Source organism: Etheostoma cragini, chromosome 11 (genome assembly GCF_013103735.1).
Source record: "Etheostoma cragini isolate CJK2018 chromosome 11, CSU_Ecrag_1.0, whole genome shotgun sequence".
Classification (NCBI taxonomy): domain Eukaryota; kingdom Metazoa; phylum Chordata; class Actinopteri; order Perciformes; family Percidae; genus Etheostoma; species Etheostoma cragini.
In genome coordinates this window covers 3,745,265-3,764,781 of record NC_048417.1, presented here as the reverse complement: position 1 = coordinate 3,764,781, position 19,517 = coordinate 3,745,265, and the positions used below count along the sequence as shown (strand labels likewise).

General features: G+C 42.6%; 1 protein-coding gene across 5 annotated transcripts in view; it reads right to left on the bottom strand.

Annotated features, from left to right (window-relative positions):
- kdm6a (lysine (K)-specific demethylase 6A) overlaps positions 1 to 19,517 on the bottom strand; it is a 51,678-nt gene that overhangs the window by 15,126 nt on the left and 17,035 nt on the right. For 4 of the 5 annotated variants that reach the window (XM_034885818.1, XM_034885820.1, XM_034885819.1 and 1 more), the window contains 7 exons: positions 15,010 to 15,064; positions 14,362 to 14,396; positions 11,130 to 11,223; positions 8,517 to 8,643; positions 5,422 to 5,520; positions 4,380 to 4,599; positions 1,380 to 1,520 (listed from right to left, as the gene is read on the bottom strand). In XM_034885818.1, the coding sequence (XP_034741709.1) occupies positions 1,380 to 1,520; positions 4,380 to 4,599; positions 5,422 to 5,520; positions 8,517 to 8,643; positions 11,130 to 11,223; positions 14,362 to 14,396; positions 15,010 to 15,064 (771 nt within the window). Of the gene's footprint in view, positions 1 to 1,379; positions 1,521 to 4,379; positions 4,600 to 5,421; positions 5,521 to 8,516; positions 8,644 to 11,129; positions 11,224 to 14,361; positions 14,397 to 15,009; positions 15,065 to 17,811; positions 18,022 to 19,517 lie in introns of those variants that run through there. The other variant, XM_034885823.1, reaches the window with a different exon arrangement.

Here is a 19,517-nt window from a genome sequence, read left to right as displayed (position 1 = left end):
GCAATTAAATGAGCTAAAAATGTGATTTTATTTAAAGCTACATTTCCGCTACTTCTGTTTCTCTATTTGGCAATTTAGTGCAAATCAAGCAAGTGCTAATGATGGACGTGATGTTATTTGTAGCCAAAAGAGGATGATGCCAATGGTAAAGATTATAATAGACAAAACTGTGTGAAAACAGATCAGACGAGGAAAATAAGAGGACTAAATAAAACTGATGTGTAGGTGGTGGGGGTCAGCCTTCAGATCTAATATACTACGTTTTGCTTCAATTCCAAAGAACTTGATAGTATTTGCCAGTTTCAATAAATACTAAAAAAGAAAAATTTAGATACGAGTGTCAAATACATGACACAAAATATATTCACACTACTAAATAGCATTAAGCATGCATGTTGAGCTCTCCAGTTTGTAACGACTGCAAAAGACGCCAAGCGTTGCCTAATAATTTCATGTGACACAGAGAGGCCCAATGAAGGTCAACTACACTCTGGTAATTAGATTATTGCAATACGGGCCTTGCTCCAATTCCTTCAGACTGAAATCTCTTTTACCGCGGATGCAAACCAGGATATTGGAATCTAGGGATGCTAATTTAGAGGTTTTTTTCTGACCGATAGCAGACTTTCATTAACTGATCATTAATCGTTAACCGACATGCACGCAACTGAGTCGCAGTCAACCCTTTTGTGCTACTCTGACAAATTGTCCATAGACAGCTGCGGACTTGTACCACTCGCACAGCCACAGTGTCCCGTGAAGTGTCGTGGACACATGCTGGCTTCATGGACTTTTCTAGAACCCCTTGCCTGGCATACTCTGTGTGTAGGGCGGCCGATTTAACCCGCCGGTCCTCATCGATATAGTGGCATGCGTTGAGTAGCTCTCCGCTGTGAGCGCTGTCTAGCAGAGTGCCACGAGCAGAAAAAAGGGCAGCACGGTCCAAAACAAACTTGTTTGTTTTTTTTAGGGGTCCACAGGCCGATTGGCCTCAGGGTTTAAAGTTTTCCCATTGTTTTGTTGGCTGGTGAGTGAAGCAAATCTACCAGCCACTTGCATATTTTACCAGCGTTTGGGTGGTAGATGGTGCTAATTTTGGACCCTGAACGCAATTGTGCAAAGTTAGCACAAGCAAGTTAACTAGGAGTACAGAAATGTTTTGTTTTAGTAATGTTTTCAACTGATTGTGTCGAGGGGTCAAAAATTCTCATTGTCGGTCTACGGCTAATCGGTTCATCGGAGACATCCCAATTTGAAACGATTATCGATAAAACACCTGAAAGTATCAGAGCAAGGCCTTCAGCTTTCATAGTCCTCATAACTTTATTGTTCAAGTAATTTCCCAGAGGCTGTGGTCTCTTGGATAAAGTGGATCTCACCTGCTGTGCCTGTGCAGTGTTCAAGGCCCCCTGCCTGGACGTGAGCTCAGCAGGAATGGGGAGGCTCCACGCCTCCTCAATACTAGGAAGCATTTTACTCTTATTCTGCAGACTATCTGGCTGTAGGTTACACAACTGAGCCTAGGAGAAATTGTGTAAGACACAAACTTTAGTGCTGGACTTGGGTATAACAAGAAAGTCACTACAAAGACTGCTGCTTACTTATAAGGCAGAGTTTGAGGTAAGTGTATACAGAAATAGAGCAGAAATGTTCAATGCCATGAAGGTATGCTTTTACAATTACAAGTGAGAAAAAAATGTGTTTCACACACAAATATGAATCATTATTCATATCTCAGTGGTCGAAAATCAAAATGACAAAAGCACAATATGCGATTGTTTTTAGAAGCTGGTTGCTTCGGCAATAGAGAGGCGACGTCCCTCCCCGGTCCTGGAACCTTATTTTGGAAAACAATATCTCTGAAAGGTAACAAGGAGAGAAATAGTTTTTCAATCCTGTTTGAATTGAGCCATGGATTACACATCTGATAATTGTCAATTTAGAAGATCATTTAGCAAGTGAAGAAAGTCTCAGTTTGTCGTAGCGCCGCTTAGTTTTGTGTGAAACCGCTAAGTGAGCGAGACCCTTAGCCTCATACATCACATAATTTCTGTTGCCGTGGTTGCTGCTCAGCTTGTTAACTAGCTAACTACCAACTAGGCCTGCACGATTCGGGGAAAAATACAAATCACGATTTATTTTTTTGTTAGAACTGACATCGCGATTCTCTGCCACAATTTTTTTGGACCATGACAAAACAAAACATACTGGCAGCGCCAAACCAAGGTTATTATAGAAGTGCATTTTTCATTAGTTTTTATTTGTATTTTGTTTTGAATTTTTGTTTTCAAATTCAGTTTGGTTTTAATAAGTGTTAAATTGGGTTTGCTAGTGTAGTTTAGTTTTTATTTTTTGAAAATGCTTAGTTTTAGTTTTTATTCTGTTATTGTTTTTTGTTATATGGGTTATTAGTCGGGGGATTCGAAAAGGTCAGAAAAAGCATGATGTAATAACTGAAACATCTTACAATTTTAGAAATATGTATTCACAATGCATTCAACAATAACACCAGTACCAACAATGTACATATGATTAGCACAGATATTAGATATGTTAGATATGTAATATATTAGATATATTAGATATGTAATATGACATATTAGATATGTAATGTGATACATTAGATATATTAGATATGTAAACAGTCAACACAAGACACAGCAGTAAGAGCAGAATGTGTTTGACGTGTTCAAACACAACAGACTAAAGGAGACAGACGTCAACAGACTAGAGGAGACAAACGTCAACAGACTAAAGGAGACAGACGTCAACAGACGTCAACAGACTAGAGGAGACAGACGTCAACAGACTAGAGGAGACAGACTTCAACAGACTAAAGGAGACAGACGTCAACAGACTAGAGGAGACAGACGTCAACAGACTAGAGGAGACAGACGTCAACAGACTAGAGGAGACAGACGTCAACAGACTAAAGGAGACAGACGTCAACAGACTAGAGGAGACAAACGTCAACAGACTAAAGGAGACAGACGTCAACAGACGAGAGGAGACAAACGTCAACAGACTAAAGGAGACAGACGTCAACAGACGTCAACAGACTAAAGGAGACATATCAACAGACTAAAGGAGACATATCAACAGACTAAAGGAGACATATCAACAGACTAAAGGAGACAGACGTCAACAGACTAAAGGAGACAGACGTCAACAGACTAAAGGAGACAGACAACAGGTGTTTTGAACTTTGGTTTTAGTAAAGTGTTGAACTTTTTGAAGTCCCTTGACTCACACAGTTGTGTACACATCCTCTTTACCTTGTCAAGCTAAGCTAGTTTAGTCTCCTCGTGTTGCTACTTTCAAATACCTGGGATGTTTCCCTGAAATAAACTGTCCACATATTTACCACCTTCCACTGTAAGACACTTGCTTTTATCTGACAGTCATGATCAAATAGGACTCTGCTGCTTTCTTCTGACTTTGGGTACCGCCATGATGCCGGGCGAGGGGCACGGACTGTTGTTGTGTTCAGTTCTACATGAAATGTCAGAATTTCTGGGTTCCCAGTTGGAAACGATACGTCTACGGGAAATGTCACGGTCGGAAAGATATTTCCTTTATGAAAGACGTTGACAAAGACGAAAACTCAGACATTTACTTGATCATTTTAACCAAAAGGATTTTTTTGGCACCTGTAGCACATTGCTCATTACCACAAGGCTTCAGTGAAGAGAAGGGAGAGCATTGCAGCGCTTGGGAGCACTTTAAAACCTGTTTTATAAAGCCTGTTTAAAGAAGAAAGTAGTAGCGTTTGTGGTGCATTCAGCTTGTAAAATTAAATGACAATCAAAGTCAAATTCATTTAAAAATTAAATGGTGAACAGGGTGAATCCAGTTGTGCAGGCCTACTACCAACGTGGCTGTGTTCCACTGATGTTTTATCCCACGTCTTTATCAGCAGGGGAGAGAAAGACCGATCAAGACGCCGGCTGCTCGCGTGAGTAACGTTACATCCAGGTACAAAATACACAGACACTGTAGCATCCAAGAGACGTTGACCAAGTTTTATGACAACTTGTGACTCCTTGACTTGCTAAATGACATTTTAAAATTGACAAACAATGCATGTGTAATTTATGGCTCAATTTAAAACGGGACAAAACAAAGGATTTGTTTCTCTCGATCACTACATATTCACACATTATTTCACACTTTACATATTTCCCATCCCCGATAGGGGAGGGACTTTGCCTCTCTATGCCTGGCAATGAACACAGCACTTCAATACACACACTCACACACACACCCACCCACACATACACACACACACAAACACACACACAGCAACATACTGCACAACATTTAACAAACAAAGGGAGCTGGCTGATAGGTGTTCCCAGTCTGAAAGCCAGAAGGCCTACCTGCAGCAGCTTAATGCGTTGCGTGAGTGCAGCAGTGTTGAGGCATGCTTTGCTGCGCGTAGCATTGATGTAGCACTTAATAGCGTCGTGCGGCTGCCCGCAGGATTCGTAGAGGGTGCCCAGGTCCATCCAGGCGGCCGCGTGGCTGTGGTCCAGTTGAACAGCGCAGATGTAGGCCTGCAGTGCATCCATAGGCTGGTTCTGCTGCTGGTAGAGCACCCTGGAGGCAGATACAGGATGAAAAAAAGAAAAGCTAAATATATCTGCAGACAAATGATAAGTGTTCCTTTATTTATATAAACTGTGCAAAACGGATGTGTGCTCATTTTAAAAGCGCAAATGAAATTGTCTTTTATATTAAAATTAAAAAAATTATTATTTAAACAAATCTTTCATCAAAATAACTAAATACATTGAAAAGAAATAAACTAAGAAGACGTATTAGCATCTGAAGTCAAACCAGTGACATTTTTAACTAGATTACATCCTAGGAGGTTTTAAAATTGCAATTAGATTCTCTCTTTTTCATCTCAACCTGTCATCTTCACACCTTTTATATAGATTTTTTTAACAGATTCAAGATGCATCGTGACATCCCTTCTCTCTCGCCATCTTCCAGGATTCATCTTTTTGAGAATTCCCAAATCTCCAAGGACATAACCCAAACTTCATACATTTGTTTATAGATTCTTTCTCAATTTTGAGAAGTTCTGCTCGGTTATCCACCCGCTGCTTATGTCCTCGGTCACTCTCCAGCTGCTGAACCTCCCTGTGGCGTTTTACGGTTATAAATCAGCTATTTCTCCATCTCTCTGAAACTCCCAGATGATGACAGAAGTCAAGATCCTTGTAATCTTTTCAGCATACTTATACTGTTCAGGACGTGGCCAGGTTGGCTCAGTGTGAGAACAATTTCCTGCACGTCTCTCACCCTTTATGTCCCCTTTCTCACTTAACTGTCCAAAAAATTCAAGGCGGAAAAGCCCCAAAAAATCATCTTAAAAAAATAAAATAAAAAATAATGTTCAGGGCAAGTTTTTACCCTATGGAGCACCAGGTGTCAGCACTGGCCTCCGACTTATCGATGGACTGACGGTAAGAGATGAAGGCATCCTGCACCTTCCCAATACTGGAGTAGCACCTGGAGGGGAGAAGATGGACAAAGGAAAAGAAAAGGCATGAGAAATGAGACAAAAGGTTAGTACAACATCTGCTCACAAGTAAAGCAAATAAACTATAAAATACGTCCTCTATCAGGTTTTCAACTACAACCCCTTACACCCAACAACGGGCAGTACCCCATGTCAAGCTACTTTACATAAAAACACTTGCGCCACATTATTGTGTAACTGTTGTCCACAACACACCAGGATGTTACAGCTACAGTGTTAAAGCTTTGGAACCTGATTTTGTACGCCCACTCAAGCCCACAGACGCAAATTTGCAGCAGAAATTGCGGCCCCACAATAGCCTTTTTTAACATAACGTTCATAGAAACCTTTTCTTCTCGTGTTCCGACTGGACCAGTTTGGGGATTATTAAGTTCCTCTGACCACAGTCCGTGTAACTCTTTCAGCTCCTACTTCAGGGCTGGGTCTTCACCCTTTTTACCTAGGTCTACGTTGATTGGTTTATAAGTCACGCCCCCAGAGCGTGCCATCTTTAGAAGCCATGACATCTGTTTCAGGAAAACATTGACTTCTTGAATAATTACTTGATTACGGGAATTACGACGAAATGCTGAACTCTGAGAAGTGAACCGATGCGGAGGATCCTATTCCACTGGAGCCTTCGTCTTCTGTAGTTCCTCTGTCGACTACTCCAGTCTAGTCTTTAAATGCTGCTGTTCAAACCCCATTAAGAGGATCCAGGCGAGGCACAACAGGAACATTCTGAGGGCATCCTCCACGCTGCTTTGTTGTTGTACTGTGAGAGGCGCTAAAGTCAAGTGACGACGCTAAAAGACCGTTGGCGTGCTTGCATCACTTCTTTACCCCTCCTACCAGTTCCTCCGGCCCCTTGGCCTGTGCGAATGCAAATGGAAAAACTGGTTTTGGGGAAAGTAGTTAGTACAGGGTACCCCAGAATCCTCCAACTTAAATGTAAGGCTTTTAAGACCTTTTTAATACAATTTCAATTGAAATTCAATGCCAACTTCATCCCAATTTCAACAGAACTATGAGCGAAAAATGTCAAATCTGTTTAACTTTTAAACCCTAGAAAATCATGACGTACAAGTAGGTTATACTTGAATCAAATAAAGCAATTTATTTAAATTATCAGTAATATTTAATACAATTTATTGGATTATAATATAATCCAATAAACGATATAGTAATCTACATAATGTACAATTCTATTTTTGGTACTTGAAGTATATTTTGATAATACTTTTGTACTATTACTTAAGGAAGATGTTGAATGCAGGACTTGTAGCTGACAAGTTATTTGTAACTCCACAACACTCTTTTTTTTCTACTTTTAAGGCAATACATGATCTGAGTAAGTCTTCCCTTCTGTAAAATCACCACCAACAGTGGTGCATGAACACCTGCAGCAGTGTTTAACACTAACAACACCCAGCTCAGGTCAGATCAGGGTTCAATTGCAGCTCTGCTTTTCAGCTTTAACGTTACCAGCCGGTCACATCGTCTCTAAACATTGCGCTGACATTGAAGTCCTGATTAAAGGGTAATTCTGTACGTCAACACATGGTGGAAGTCTTATGCAGACTGCTTATTGCAAAAAGGGAATAACAGAACAACACTGACATCGTTCCACGCCAAGGTCTCTCACACACACACACACACACACACACACACACACACACACACACACACACACACACACACACACACGTCTTCTCCAAACTGACCAGCTCCCCTACACCCAACACCTCAGACCTGAACGATAGAGCTATCAGACGCCCAACCCTCACCATTGTCTGCGACTACATTTATATGCAAGTTATTTTGTTTTTTCCCTTATTCCAAAAAATACAATATTCCGACTAAGCCGTTTACATGGCTAACGAAAGTTATTTCACTTATATTCCCAATGAAATGCAGCTGTGCTTGAAAATGTTCAAAAACCCGTGGATGTCCAAGTCTTTGATAATGTTTAGAAGTAGCTGAGTGTCTCCTTCTTATTGGATCCGCAGCCCTGCAAACTGCCGGCTGGTTGGTTTGTGTACAGCAACCATGGCAACGCACAGAGCCGACCTTGAGCAGAAAAGAGGCCGTAAACTGCAGTAAAAACCCTGTTGGACGCATATCCGATGAGCAGTATTCATGTCCAAAGAATGTCTCTAAAAAACGAATAATATCAGAACATCCCACGTGTCTTAATTGGAAAATGTTATATTCTGGGAAAAGACCTTATTCGGATTATACAAACAGAATATGCTGTTTACATAGCCTGTATCAAATTTGGAATATCGTCATATTCAGAATAATAGTGGAATATTAGTGTGCATGTAAACAAATCACCCTCTGTACATCCACACTTTATACTGCTGCCATTTGGCCACAGTAACAGGACTCTGAGGTGCAGAAGGACTCGCCTTGTCAGAAGTGTTGTTGCTTCTGCCAACAAACCCTCCAAATGACTTTGTATGATACGGTTGTAAATGGTTGGTTCTGTGTCTATATACCTGTCTTTATGTTATCTGTTAATGTATTTGTCTGTATATATTACCATGTGCACGAAACAGACTGTGAGTGGGAAAATAAATATCTATTTGGACAGCGTTTCCACAGCCGGGCCTTGCTCACACATAAAAGCGACAGCACGGACCTCAAGGGGAGTTGTATGTTTGTCCGCTCCGACACTTGTGTGCATTCAGCCTGCTTCTGTGTCCCCAGGATAAACCCAATTCCATAGCACAGAAACAAGAGAATTTGGCGAGAGGCGCGATGTGCCTCCATTGGACCAACGGGGTACTAATCACGACCAACCAAAAGCTCATGCAGTGGAGACTGTCATCATAGCTCGCTGGCAGATGGCTTCTTGGTAGAACAAACCTTGTCTAAAGTCAAGGTCAAAGTCAAAGTCAAAGTCTAATCTTGAATCAGGCTCTGGCAGGTTAGAGGCTAGCCCCGCAAAACACACAACCACTCACACCCTTGTTTGTCTTACCTGCCAAGAAAGTACCAGGACTGGCCAGAGTTTGGGTCTGCTTCTAAAGACTTCTGCAGACACTGAATGGCATAGCTGTCCTTGGTGCCTTTATCCCCCAGCTGCTCCACCGTGTGATGCATCCAGCCTGGAAGAACAGAGCAAAGGATCAGGGGGGAGACTTCCAACAATCAAACACCTCGAAACTAAAACACCTGGTGGTCCTCTTGCGCCTAAGGTAGCACCGTGGGTACTGAGTAGAAGCTAGTACGTGCAACAGCAGAATTAGAGCAGCGTGGAGTTGAATTATATAAAAAAACCGGCCCAGTCAAGTACCTGAAGCCAAAGACACAATGTGCAATAAAAAAACGGGTAAGACCACCATCTGTTGTGCAAATGGACTGGACTCTCGCTACGTCTACACCACTACGTATTGGTTTAAAAAACAAATATCTTTTTCCACATTTACAGCTCGCATCCGCACTACTCCAGTGTTTCTGAGCCGGAAACATTTGCAAACTCTGCTGCTGCCCCCCCCCCCCCCCCCCCCCCCCCCCCCCTTTTGGTTTGAAACCTCCAGAGAGCTTTGGAACGACGCACATCAGTCAGTCTTATCGGCTGGGCAGCGTACAGACCTTTCAGTAACAGTTCCACTTCGTCCTCGCTACAAGCTGCCACGTCCCTGCTCTTACTTTTCAACTTTTACATCCAAGATTTACAGAGTAACGTCAGACAATCTGCTTCCTGTCTACACCAGGACAAACATGCCCAGTGTGTGGGAGTGGGCGTGTGGAATATGTAGTCCACTCAGACGTGTTAATACAGACGGAGATCAGTTCTGCTGATGGAGCTAAAACTCTTGTGTGGACGGAGTTTGTTTTCTCTCAAAACGCTGAATAAAAATGAAAAATTAGTAGTATGGATGAAGCCTCATAAACAAAACAAATGGTGGTCATCAGCTCTCTAACCAAAGAGGGAGGAAAGAGGCAGACAAAAGAAAGGGGGGGCACACACACACACACAAACACACACTTACACCTGTGGCATGCTTCACACGTCACCGTGACAACGTCAGCAGGCTAGACTGGGAATGGTTTTTACGACTGGCCGAGGGGGGGGGGGGGGGGGGGGGGGGGGGGGGGGGGGGGGGGGGGGGGGGGGTGGTATATGGATATCTTCTTTTTTTTTGCATTTTTGACACAAAAAAATGTGTGAAACATCCAACATCGCGGCTGCCACCACACGTTCACAGCTGTGATCTTGAAGCTTGATTAAAGAGAAATCTATACCAGAATAGATATCTTAACACAAATGCAGGGACATGCGTAAACGTTGCTGTTGCAAGCCGACTCTGGAAAAACCTTTCTATGTGATGTGGAGACAGAAGAGCCAAACCCACAGTTAAGGTCGGGCATTGAGAACAGATTCCTACTCGGGATCGTTTGAAACAAAATACCATTCCCGTGGAATTGATTCTTTACTGGAATTGTTTGGAGGATTTTGGTTTGTAAATCCGATCATCACTTCCCAATTTTAAGTTTTGGTTTCCGTAGCGGCAGGCGCTTGTTGTGTTGCAGCCATGGAGCGCAGTAAGCGGCGCTCTAGTGTGGCTTTATTTTACGTTGTAAAAGCACGATAAAACTGCAACCCACCATTAAATCAAAAACAAAACGTTCCTCTTATTTGTGAAATATGCATGTGACCGTCTAAAGTCCACCCTTCAAAGAATCAGAATCACTAAGAACTGGAATCAAAAGGTTAGAATCGGAATCGTTAAAATCCCAACGATGCCCAACCCTGCCTACAGCGTTGTAGCTCTCCGGGGACTTCGTGAACCACGACGTAACCATTCTGTTTTTAGTTACATTGTTTAATTAAAAATATTCCATCATTGAAGGATAACATGGACAAAGTTCATTGTGTGACTTAATTTATCTTTCCTGTCTACTGATCCAACACCAGATTCCAAGTGAACAAGTTAAACACTATTAAATCTGTCAAACAAAGATCAAAACACCATTTCACCATTGCAATGTAGTTTTTGATAACTTAGCACTGCAGTAAAACTTCAATCAACCCAGTGGGACTACAGAGTGATACGGATGTTTCTATACATTCATTAGCAAGATTATTTTTTTAAATCTAGTCCTCACAATCATCATTTTGTGTGCACGTGCCATGCGTGTCTACACGCTGCACGGGGGGAAGGGCAGAAGAGAAAACAATGCATGCACACACACACACACACACACACACACACACACACACACACACACACACACACACACACACACACACACACACACACACACACACACACACACACACACACAGAAAAGAGAGAGAGAGAGAGAAAGGTCCCAGACACCCCTTTGAAAAACAGGTAGAAAGTAGCAGAAAACTTGTGTGTGAGATGTGGAAATAAATCTCATACAAACGTGAAGGTCAAAAAACGCACACAGCGTAATCCCATCCCACCCCAAAGAGCACTGAAGTAGCATGCATGCATGGTCACGTCATCGCCGTAGAGACTAGATCCCGATACAGAACGCCAAAAGGTCACAGCAAAATTTCAGACAGAGTAATCCGTGTGGAGACGACAGCGGCAGCCAGCATTAGCAAAGGGACACTCACCAAGTTGTTGCAGTGTGGTCGCCTTCACCTGTGCAGGAAGATTATCCGTCTGCAACAGACTTTCATACGCTTCTTTCGCCGCTCTGTGCTTCTTCTGCAGGCAGAGGGAGCGGGGGAGGAAGAGGAAGAATGAGACAGAGGTTGTTGAAGCCAGACAGGAGGGTCAGTGTGTTTTTATGGTTCAATCTGGACAGACACAAAGAGTCTTAAGACCTCCTCACACTCGTAATGACTAGCCAGAGAGAGAGAGAGAGAGAGAGAGAGAGAGAGAGAGAGAGAGAGAGAGAGAGAGAGAGAGAGAGAGAGAGAGAGAGAGAGAGAGAGAGAGAGAGAGAGAGAGAGACAGCGTGGAAGAGGACAGGCCAGACTCAACACGTCTGGCAGGTTTAAGTGTATGTGTTTGTGCACACTTAGGATGATGCATGTGTCCTGCATGAAACCTGAGCCTGCTGGTCCGAAGGTGAGCGCACTGTTTGTTTTAACGTGACGACCTTTTTGACCCTGGGTCTGAACCCATAGGTTGAGGTGTGTGTCTGTGCTCTTATCAGCCCACACAAACACACTCACACACACACACACACACACACAGTCTTCCCGCCGCCCCATCTCCACAGACCCTGGAGCTCCAAAAGTCCATGAGTGTGTGTGTGAGGGTGCACGTGCACACACATACACACAGGTCCTGGACACTTCCTGTCTGCACACAATAAAAGACACCTCGGGGTAAACACTGACGCATGGGGCACATAAAGTAGAGAGGCTCTTAGTGGTCGCTTCCTGCTTGGACTAATTACCAAGTCATCCAGCCAGGCCTGGGCCAGACGGCAAACCAAGGTCTTGTTTCTATCTGATTGTGAAACTAACTCTTAAAATGGTTGCAAACATGAAAAACTAGTGTTTCCATCAACTGGTTGAGAGCAAGGAAACAAGACTAGGCTGATTGCACGCCGGCTTGTTAAATCAAAGAGTTTAGAAGCTAAGTTCTTTGGCTATATGGCGAGACGAAGCATTGTACAAGTTGGCCACCTGTGCAGAACGCAGGGTGGTTGCAGAGATATTTGGTGTTGGCATGACAACCGTACACCGCTGTGTATACGCGGTGTACGGCCATACGATTAAAGCCGATTTAAAAACAGATTTTCGTTTTTTTGCCTTTATTCCGAAAAACACAATGCTCCGACTAAGGTGACGACATGGCTAATTAAAATGAATAGTCTTCCAACATTCCCATTTACATGTAGCCGTGCAAAATAAGAACTTTTTCAAAGTTGTCCACTATTGGCGATGGCCATGCATCTCTACCGCAGCCCTGCAAACAAGTCCACCAGTGGCGGACTTGTTTGACTGTGTGAACACAGTGTCCACCTTCTTGAAATTGTGATGTCAAAAAACCTATTGATGTCCAAGTCTTTCATGATGTTTAAAAAGTGGTCTGTTTTTTTATTTTTATTCTGGCCATGCACTTCTACCGCAGCCCTGCAAACTGTCGGCTGGCTGGTTTGTGTGTAACAACCACAGTAACGCACAGAGCTGACCGTAAACTGCTACAAACTGTGGTAAAAAAAACAAAAAAAAACTGTATGACACGCAGATTCTGGATGCGTTGTAAACATGTCCAAAGAATGCTTCTAAAAGCGTAATACTGGCATATCCCACATGTCTTAATCAGAAAATTATGTATTCAGAAAAAAGCTTTATTCAGTGTTTTCCAAACGGAACGTTCCATTTAAATGAGCTGAATCATCTTCAAAACAGTCATATTCAGAATAGTGGAATATTAGTGTGCATGTAAAACATACTCAGTGATATGACTGAATATCTGTGTGACTCCTGATCAATTCAATTCACTCATCATGAGTAAAGGCTGACTGGAATAAAGACTCAGGTCAAGGAGTTCAGACCCATACTGGCTATCACCAGACCAGACCCAGCTCATGGATTTGAGACTGAGCATTGGTCTAGGGAGTCTGCTCAGTCTGTGTTGTCTCTGCACAAGAGGTGTGAACAATGGGAATAGTTCAAATGTCTCTGTACCCCAGTCTAGACTGTACATTATTGAGTCTATGCTCTGTACGCCATTGGAAAGTCCTTCAACCAATGAGACCGACAGTCCGGGTGACGGAGACGCGACGGCGGCCTCAGCGGGTTTGCTGCGCTTCGCTGGCCGCGGCTATGTTGAATGTAAACAAGAAGCTGCTTGGACGCTTCTCTGTCTTCATCGTGCTAACCCTGCCAATCACGCCAGGTAGAAATCAAATCGCCGGCAGAGTGGGCGGGGCTTACACAGTCTAGTTCTGACCATAATTTTGAGTGACATGCTGCTACTGTTGCTGAAGAAGACTAACACTTTTCTGCATGTCACATTTTCACATACTGTATACAGGAAGTAATGGGGAAGACTGTCTGCTGTGTGAGGTGTCCTTTCATTATGGGCCACTTTGGAGTGCATTACTCCCTTCAAATCAGGGTCACGCCAACGGGAACGGGAGGGTTTGAATAGTAGAGATAGAAGACACGCTCAAAATCTTCCATCCACGTATACTGTAGGTCATTTCGTATCCCAGGGACAGGTACTTTAAAATAAAAATCAAGACATTTAAAAAATACATAAATTATTATGCAAATCATATATTTTTATTAATAATCGATTATTGACAGAATCGAGCATTGAATCTTTCTAGAGACAATCGCAATGCATCAAAGAACTGATTTTTGTAGCCCAAATGTGTCGATGCGTGATATGTGGCGGGCTTTCGCGATATCTTAAGTCACATTCAACGGAGCGGTAATGTAGGGTGTGATGTAAAAACAAAACCGCAATCTTCAAACAATATTCAGATTTCCTGAGACATTTGAACTTGAGATGCTATTTTATGATATTTGATTCTTGAGATGCTTTAAAAAAAATAGTGTCTTTATAGATGTATTTTTATTTTGTAACTGTTTTTGTGTAAAGCAGTTTGAATTGCCCTGTTGCTAAGATGTGCTATACAAATAAAGCTGCCTTGCCTATGAAGGACATAACACTCAAAAGGAGTTATAGCTAAACAGATTTCTTTTAAGCCTGGTCAGACTCAGAGAGCAGAAAAGGAATCAAGACATTCACAAGAAAATGGGATCAAAACTTGTTTTAACCTCCAGAGCCGTCCCTACACCGGCTTCTACAGCAACGCACTGTTATAACATCAAACAGCCCTACATTTTAAAGCACAAATGGTAATTGATTGCTTACCTGGATCTCATACAAATGAGCAATGTGGAACTGAACTGTGGGAAAAAGCAGAGAAAATAAGATTAAGGGTGTAATTAAATCTCAATTATTTTCTTGATTTATCAATTGAAAAACAAATAAAGTGGAGATATCCAGTTGTAAAACTAGAATATTGACATTTGACAAGTTGGAATCAGCGATTTTTCATTCATACAAATTACTCAAACCAATTAATTGAATAGTTGGCATCCAACGTAATGGTTGGTTGAAGCTTTGCAGCTCTAGTTTAATTTGTCATAATCTGGGATATTACAGTCGCCCCGTGGACCTCAGTGGGCACAGATAGCAAACAATATGAAGCACAGATGGGAGGGGGGGGGAGTCGGACAGTTTCCCCACAGACTACGTGTAATCTGAAATCACAGCGTGTATGTGCAATGTGCTCACAAGCACTTCCAGTTCTCTCAATGTGCTGTCGCCTTGGCAACCCCAGTCTTGGGCAGAGTCAGCGGGGAAACGATGGAGAGGGGAAATGGCTCAGTAGAAATATTCCTGTGCCGTTTTCAATGTGTGTCGTCTACCGCTGACAAGCTGGTACATCAAATCTAATATTGAATCACACCGCAATGTAAGGCTGGTTTCCATGGTGATTATAGCGACAGTACTTACTTTCAGCTTTGGACAAAGTGCAGAGATTAGAGTCGATCAAAGCCAGCTGAAAATGCTGCAGAGAAGGGGGGAAAAAGGCATTTATTATGAACAGAAATACCTAATATTTGACAAAATCAACTGTCTGTATGTTCATGTTGCTCAAGTGATAGCAGGGTAAAATAGCATCAGCACCTAATCCCTTCTGGTAATGATCGCCAATAACATTAAGCACTGTAAGCCTTGAAGCTGGTGGGAGAAATTCACATTTGCTTCTGTCTAATCTCCTTTATTGAAAGGTAGGCTGGGTTTACAAAAAAAGAAAAAAGGATTTTCCAATTCAAATCGATCTTAATTTGAATAATCCATATCGATTCAAAAACTCCTGAGATTAATCTTGTAGGAGGTTCCTTTTTAAAGCTACAGTGAAGATATTGGTATCATAGGAAATGAGACAATCTAAGGAATCCATGTTATAATAAATAACATGATTACTAAACACCTAAGTTTTGGTTTAAGTATACTGTCTTTACATCACACCCTCCGCACTAACGCACTTTTTGTAACTGCTTTGAGGTGAATTCTTAACGGCATTAACACTTTTAATGAAACCCGAGATTAGAGGGTTCCTTGTCCAATTTACAGCCCTACTTCTGAAAAGCACTTTCACAGCCAAGCAAAACTGGTATGGTAACTGAAATATCCCTCATCGAATACATATTGAATCGATTGAAATCAGAAATCAAATCAGGACGTTGTGAATCTAAATAAAATCAATTCGGAAACTCAGTGGTGATACCTGGCCCTACTGGAAGATCCACAGCACACCTCGAACGCAACATGTGAGGACACAGATAGCTGGATGGGGCTGAACACGGGACATTCACACGTCTGTGGATCACTCCTCTTGCTCCAGTCATCCCTTCTTCCTCAAGTCCAATCAGACGCCACAGTGCTCAAAATGAGACACCGATATCCAGCAGTAATCACGGCCTCCTATCCCTTCATGTGAACTAAAGACAGTTGCCGGGTAAGACAGATGTCTGCAGAGGCTTAGCCTGGCTGCCGAGGCGTGGCATGCTCCGAACCACTATCTCGATCCAGGGTCATACAGCATACAGTGGCTTGCATAAGTTCACACACCCATACTTAAGTTGATTAAAAAGAGGAATAAAAAAAAATATTTTGGACATTTGTGGATGAATACCTTCACCATACCTAGAGATTGGCATGCTGTTATTTCAGTTGGCCTAACAGCTGGTTTGATCTGCATTGAGAGATGATCTTGTGGAAAGTCCCATGTCTATCTCTAGGAATGGTGAAGGATATGTTGTTATGATGTGTGTGTGTGTGTGTGTGTGTGTGTGTGTGTGTGTGTGTGTGTGTGTGTGTGTGTGTGTGTAATTCCAAAGGCCAAGGGAACTTAACAGGATGCGTAGTATCCTGGATCCATGAAATAACTGGCCTTTACAAATACTAATCTGCCTGCCTCTAAGGGAATTTAACTTAGGGATATGTATACTTCTGCCCCCTGTATTGTAAGGAAGAACATTTATTTATTTACAATACATCATTCAGTCACAAGGAAAATCAGTGTCCTTCAAGGTTGAAGTTTCCCTTTTTTTTTTTAATTAAGGCATTAAGATCAATTTCCGAAAGATGTATTTTTATTCCTCTATTTAAATCAACTTTAGCATGGGTGTGTAAACTTATTCAAGCCACTGTATCAACTCTTGAGTACTTCACACAGCTACAGACACAACCCTCAGGGGCTTCTCTTCTGGCTGTCTCCTGACTCCCTGAGGGCTGCCACTCAACTCTATAACCTCCCTCTAAGCCTGTGCCTGTGTTTACATGGTTGCAGTGGTTTAAAATTAATACTAGCATTAACGTCTACTGGTGTATTTTGCAAGTATTTATGCACTGTGTCAATTAACTGCCATGTGTCTTTTTTTCCCTTTGGAAATTGATCTTTGGCAGGATTTTATGCCCTGCACCACGACGGAGACAAAGCAACTTGTGTGCATGTGTTGCTTGCTATGATATAACATTCAGATATACCATATAAAAGCTGAGGACCCCAGGATCAACAACACTTCCACTGCTAAACAAATGTACAATAAAAGACAAGGAAAATGTTTGGTAGGACTAGAATGTGTGACCGTAGGTTTCGCTAGGTATCCAAAAAAGGTCCAGAGCAGATTTAGACACTGGCAACAGCAGCTGAGAGACACCTGAGTGGCTTGTGTGCATAATACTAAAATTCTCAGCTTGGTGCCATATCGGGTTAATCTGTAAAGGGAGCACTGAAAGCATCCATAGGTGGCTTCAAGGTGACAGGTTATGTTGAGCTTACTCTATAAAAAGCTGCACCGTGAACCAATGCAGTCACACGCGACACACTGCATTTAAAGGAGACACCGGCAGTTTCTCTTATCTGGGTCAGTTAAAAAAAGCTCACAGCTCTTGAACATTAGCACCTCCTGAAACCAGGAACTGCACACAAGCACATAGCATACGGTTAGTGAACAGACTGTATGGCTGGTGCTGCTACTCCACCGGTCGACTGTGGTGGATTTCTTAGGAGGAATATGTGCTGGAACCCTAGAAAATACCAGTATCTGCAATCTAGACTGGGGCGCAAGAGCTTGACACTCTGACACGTGCATATACACACACACACACAGACAACTTGACTAGAATAAACTCCTTTTAACGCAGAGCTATGAGCCACAAAACATCAAGACGTACTCATCACAGCCAGATGCTAAAATGTCAGAGACCACACACACACACACCCACACACACCCACACACACGTTACCTAGATTGCTGGCACATCAGTCTCCTCCTGGAACCCCACTGCATCCTCCTGCAGATCTCTCCCACCGTCTCTGCTATCCTTCCCTTTCACACTTGCTCTGCCACCAGGCAGATAATACAGCAGGATTGTAAGCTTGGTATTCCACCTCCCTCCCAATGTCTCGCCTTCCTCTCTCTCTCTCTCTGCTATCTTTCTCCCCCCCCCCCCATCCTGGTGTCACTGATTACTATTCAGCAGGCAGCTGCAGTGGAGAGTGCAGAGAGATGACACACAATACCTCAAAGCTGGAACAGGCAGTGCCACCCCCCCTCCCCCCTCCCCCCTGGCTTCTCACCTCCTTTCTCAGCTCAAAGCTCTTCTCTAAGGCTACACGGCAGCCAACTCATCACTTCTTTACCCATAAGACAGCGCACAAAACACACTCTTGCAATCTCATTTCCTTTTCTCTCATTGGCTAAATTTGCAGCCACTGATGGAATGTGATTATCGTGGGTAAAGCAGAGGAGTTAGGTGTGGTTATAGGGCTGGGCAATATATGGATATTTTATTGACATTACAATATAGACATTTTGTCTTCGGTCAAAAATATTGAGATTTCTGATTTTCTCCATATCGCCCAGCTGTATGTAATCATATGTAAAATTGCAGTTGCAGGCTCCTAATGAGGTTACAACGTATTCTCAAAAAACGTCGGCCATCTGTCCATTGCTTGGTGCTACGGGCGCAACCAACAGTTTTTTTTTGTTTTTTAATTTAAAAAATCTTCAGAAAAGATGGAAAATTGTGAATCTGTGTTTCCCAAAGCCCGAGATGACCTCGTCAGATGTGTTGTTTGGTCCACAACCCAAAGGCATAAGTCTACTGTCCCAATATGTTCTAACAGTTTAGAACATGTTCACATTTAAGAAGCTGGAATCACATTAAAAAATTACTCCAACCAATTATCCGATTAATAAAAATCGTTAAATAACACACCAATCAAATAACAACTAACCAATTAGTTGATTCATTTTTGCAGCTCTACTTGCTCCCTCTTAGTCTCTTCCTCTATCTGATGTGCACCGAGGGAAAGGGGGATGAAAGAAGAGAAGAGGAAGCATCGTGGAACATGCATCCTTCATAAAAACCTGTCTCTTTATTCCATTCATACAGCAAAGTGTCTATTCTAACACATTTCCTGTTTTCCTCTTTCCAATTCCCTTCTCTCATTTCTCCCTCTGCTACCTTTATTCAATCTCTGCTCCTGTAAGCGTGCACCCCCCCCTCCCTGTGGATAACCGGGGCAGTCATGTGTGCTGATTCTGCCTGTGTGTGTGTGTGTGTGTGTGTGTGTGTGTGCGCGCTGATTCTGCCTCTCTGTGTGTGTGTGCCAATTTTGCAGTTCCCTGGTGTGTATGTGTTGTGTCTGTGCTGATTGTGTGACTATGTGTGTGTGTTAATGAAATGAGCCAGGACTCAGAGGGAGGACTACATCCAAGACAGAGTTAAGACGTGCAGCACGTGCAGCCCCTTTCAGCTCAATACTGGACCACCACAAGCATCGTCCACAAACACACACACACACACACACGTCTCCTAGACACTAACACACTTTGAATTTCAATTGTTTGAAAGGGTAGACAAATATTACGAGCACTTGCAATCCACTGTAATAGCTTTGCAATAAACACTACCTTTGAGCATCTTAATGTTCAGCTTGCCTGTTG